Genomic DNA, 4,826 nt, shown 5'->3' with positions numbered 1-4,826 from the left:
TATGCTTTTACTGTGATATCATAGTAATATATATATTTAACATGCAATTTATATATATAAATTGCATGTTAAATGTGGTACATACTGATTGCTATTTATTTTTATAATAATTAAAGTAATAATATTTAAATTAATAATAAAAACCTATCTATGAAATATTTGAGTCCAAATGTCACACTACTATTATTATTTTATGATTATAAAATTATAGGTTAGAATTTTAGAATCAAACCAGTAACTTAGCAATTTTACCATAAGCATCGGTGGTTCAGTGGTAGAATGCTCGCCTGCCACGCGGGCGGCCCGGGTTCGATTCCCGGCCGATGCAAGATACTTTTTGCATCTTTTTTCATCTAATTAAATCCGATAAAATCTCCCTAGCTGTAGCAATAATTTATAATTACCGTAATTAGTAACGTAACTTCACTTCTATAATGAAAGTCGGTGTTCTGTGTAATTAAGTAATGAATTTACGACCTTCATTACCCACAAAATGTGTGGAATGGTTTATTACGTTTATAATTTTCATGTAATTTCATTATTTATCCTCTTTAGAAAGATACATAGCGGTGAGTCTACATTTCCTTACATAAGTTTTAGTAGCACATGCTTCTAGAAATAATATTAATTAATACGATGATGATATACAGAATTGTTTTAAAATCTATCTTTCCACATTTCAATTATAAATATACTTACTAACTTTTGTTTGCGGTTTCGCCTGAGTGAAGGAGTTTTCCGGGATAAAAGTCCCACTATATATTTTCTTGGAATAAAAAGTAGCCTATAAACTTCCCAGGGCCTTAAACTATCTCCAAACCAAATTTCATAAAAATCTGCTCAGTAGATCTTGGGAAAATTGATAACATACAGATAGACTGAAAAGGGGGCTTTGTTTTACAATATGTAAAGGTTATGTATATATTTATCGTACCTACTAATAGAATTAGTTTGAAGCTAATTCATCAAACTTTCCTTCCCTTAATAAGACATAAAGATCTTTTTTCAATGCACCTACAATAAATTCCATAAAAGCGAACAATACTACCAAGTCTTGGTAGTAGCAATTGTTATCTAGTGTACAGCAACAAAAAAATATTGATCGATATTTTCCCTTTTTTTCCCGGCGGTAAAACAATGCGCAAACCTGCGGGAAACGATAAATCATTTTGCCAAGAATCGGGACAAGGTCAAAAATACCGCGTTATCGTTAAATATATCTGCAGTACCTATTCTATTATTATTCTGAGAATTTAATAGAATATGGAAGTGAAGGTTGAACCTCCAGTCCTATTTTCCATACATTGTGTTTCCCTGAGTACTTAAACCAGTATTGGCAAGAAAAGAATTTAAAATTCACGTTTAGTTAGTGATTGATTCTAGCAGTTCAAAGAAAACCGAAAAATAATAATATTTATCGACATTTAGGCGTAAAATTTCATCAAATTTGGCAAGATGTTTGTTAGTGTGTGTGACGGCTGTAAATGATCTACAGTAACTCATCTTACCTTTATGAGTTACAATCCAATGGAAAGCAGGGTTGTTTTAATATTGCGGTACGAAATAAAACCAGATATATGACTTCTTGAAAATAAGTCTTTAATCAGCATCAAATAAAATAATTATCCCAAAAAAATTTTGCACATTCTAATCCTATGTCACTACGTTCAGGTTGAAATTAATTATTTTGTTTGATGTTCTCAAACTGGAATACAACATTGCTTACGCATTGCTACTTCTTTTTTCATACGTGCACAGCAAAGCTACCCCACAGCACCTGATGGTAAGTGGAGTGGGGTCCAATAGAATGTCGACTGACGAGAGATGATTATCCCTCAGCAGTCGATACAATTATGCTGGCCTGGTGGAACCGGATATACACAGGCTGATCCCGGAAGGCGACACTTACGTGGGCCACTATGTCGGGTTTCAACACCTTGTGTACGATAGTCGCAATCCGGGCTAATATAAAATATATCCACCAGCAAAAAGCACTTGGAGGCAGAAATAGATAAAACAACTGTACCTACTTTAAACCACCTAGTATATTTTAACTTTAATCTTATGGTGTGAGACATTAGGTGCATAATAAAGGCACTAAGTTCGAGCGCCATATGCGTTAAAATATAAAAATGGGAGTAATTATTTTGATGGTTATCCGCTTAAGTTCTCATCAAAAAATGCAAAATGGATTAATTAATTCATTTACGCGATAACGATTGAAAGGATTTTGATGTGAATAGTCTCAATTAGCATATAGAGTACTTTACATCGATTGCATATTATTGAGAATAATTGATAAGCTCTAGACCATGTTCGAAATGGCTGGCGAAAATCATCCCTATGATAATATCCTGTGGTGCTATTTTCGATAAAAATCATTCGAGATCAAACTCGCCAAAGCTATGCATAAGTCAGTTCGCAGCAGTAAATTTAATCAGGTTGATACAATAACAACAATAGACAATAAGAGAGGTTGGATTCAAACTGCTACACATTCCAAGAGCTCCTCTGTAGCGTGTGGTATTTTGGGGCTATCCGATATACCCATATTATATAAAGGCGGGACGTTAAGCGACATCAGGCAGGAGTGGTTGGGGTGAGATGATTTCATTAGCGGCCAGGAGCCAATCCTAATACAACGAAGAGTGCTACAGCCCGCAAGATATTTGCAAGGTCTCAATTTGGCGGTCGAAATATAATAATGTCAGCCCTGTATTATGTATGTATATACTGTCTCACTGTTGGGCACGGGCCTCCTCTACTGCTAAGAGGGATTAGGCCATAGAGCACAACGCTGGCTTAGTGCGGATTGGTAGACTTCACACATCCGCGAAATTCCTATAGAGAACTTCTCAGGTATACAGGTTTTCTCACGATGTTTTCCTTCACCGTTAAAGGAAGCGATAATTCATAAAAATACACACATCATTTTTAGAAAAGTCAGAGGTGTGTGCCTTTGGGATTTGTACCTGCGGACATTCGTCTCGGCAGTCCGTTCCACAACCAACTAGGCTATCGCCGCTTGGTGGTCGAAATGTTTTGCACTAATTTAACTTCCAATAAATTTAATCTTTGTTTGCTTTTAGTACCTATAGACTATTGCCTTCAACCACTAAACAAAAGTAACTGCAACATGACTCCGACTCCGGTCTTCTCTTACTACAAACCAGGATCTAGATGCGAGGTAGAGTTTTGGAGGGGCTGCCCGACCTTTAACAAGTTTCCAGACGAAGCACTATGCTCCCATTACTGTATCGGGAAGTTATTTAGATATCATGAAGAGGAGAATACAATAATTCCAGATAAAATACGTAACTATACGTATCATGTTCCAAAAGGTTAGTTTTACTTAAATAGAGCTGGAAGTATCGAAATAATTATCTATTTTTCTTATTTATTTATAAGTCTTTGAGTTATTTCTGACTATGAAGTTTTGTAGTTAATACAAAGTGTATTTAATACATACGTAATATTTTAGCTTCTAATATATGTGCACGCACATCAATCAATTTAGCTGCTTCCGATATTGGTGAAGATAAAGTAGTTTGATAAACACCTACATCGAAAGAGTTACCAGAAAATATCTTATAAAAAATATTAATAAATTTTTAGTAGGTATAGAATACGATTTCCGATGCCAAGTTTACAAAATAAAGGATGGAGAAGTCACAATTTGTCATAGCTCAACATCAACATTCAATACGTTCTGCTTTATATAATTGAATTCTATGATATTTCAGATCCATGTGAGGGAGAACTCAATACGACTCATTGCAGTGAACAATCAACGACAGTGTACACATTTCATGATAATTATTGCGAGGAAGCAACTTGGTGGGGATGTGAGACGGGCAACAAATTCGACGATGACAAAACATGCGAAGAAACTTGCTTGAAAGAAACATCTTTAAACAAAAATGTACAAAACTGGAAACAACAACTTCATTTATTCCATCCTGAAGAAGTTAAAGAAATAGACCAAATTATAGATAATGTTATAGAATCTGATGTAACTACAGACAATACAAGCACACAGGAGGTGACTACTGAATCGACTACAGAGATTGTAACTAGTGAAACAACATCTACAGAACCTGTTCAAACTACTGAATCAACAACTAGTGAAGTACCGACAACAACAACACCAACAACAACGACCACAGAAACAACTACAACTTTCACAACGACTGAAGCACCAGCTGGGGATGCTGACGAAGTTATTACAACATAATAAAATTTTTAGATACTGTCATCAATCCAAATTAAAAAGTCCTAAAATCTTTTAAAAGAGTTTCACTCCCTTCTTTAAAATGTACGGTATTCTACCTCCATGATATATTATGAAGCAGAATATACCAGTCATTGAAGTAATAGCAGCTGATGCTTAAATAACAAGACCTACACGGTACTTCCGATAACCCCTCCTATTTCTAGTAAAAGATTTATCAATACTTTATGAAATAATCAAGAATCACGCAACCTGAGTCAGTAGTGGCCTTTTCAATGGAATCAACTCACATAAATTATAGATATCGATCGATGGTACCAATAATTGACGTGATAATGGACCTGGTGCGGACATGTTTATTTCTTTTGATTAGATCGAAAAGGATAACAATCTGATATGAGCTGTGATAGGTTTAATGTGGATGTTAGGAGGTAATGGTATTGTTTAGATCTGACGGACGTAAGACTTCCTGGGGCAAGGTAAATAAAAGGGATGAAATATAATTAGTGTTAAAGAAGTTTAAATAGATTATTATGATTTATAGAATGTATTGTCCATTCCATTGGTTATATTACGCTATAAGAAAATTTCGTTG

The 4,826-nt window shown here is 34.8% G+C and overlaps 1 protein-coding gene and 1 non-coding gene across 2 annotated transcripts; both read left to right on the top strand.

Annotated features, from left to right (window-relative positions):
- Positions 1–98: 98 nt before the first annotated feature.
- LOC115450267 lies at positions 99–4,234 on the top strand. The gene is made up of 3 exons (XM_030178268.2): positions 99–569; positions 3,090–3,341; positions 3,744–4,234. The coding sequence occupies exons 1-3, from the start codon at positions 494–496 to the stop codon at positions 4,232–4,234; spliced, it is 819 nt and encodes a 272-aa protein (XP_030034128.2). The 5' UTR covers positions 99–493.
- Trnag-gcc lies at positions 258–328 on the top strand. Its single transcript has one exon. It is a non-coding gene; the product is annotated as a tRNA-Gly (tRNA).
- Positions 4,235–4,826: the final 592 nt, after the last annotated feature.

The sequence above is a fragment of the Manduca sexta genome, chromosome 17 (genome assembly GCF_014839805.1).
Source record: "Manduca sexta isolate Smith_Timp_Sample1 chromosome 17, JHU_Msex_v1.0, whole genome shotgun sequence".
NCBI classification, from domain to species: domain Eukaryota; kingdom Metazoa; phylum Arthropoda; class Insecta; order Lepidoptera; family Sphingidae; genus Manduca; species Manduca sexta.
Note: the sequence above shows the minus strand (reverse complement) of the source record. Positions and strands in the feature narration are given on the sequence as shown.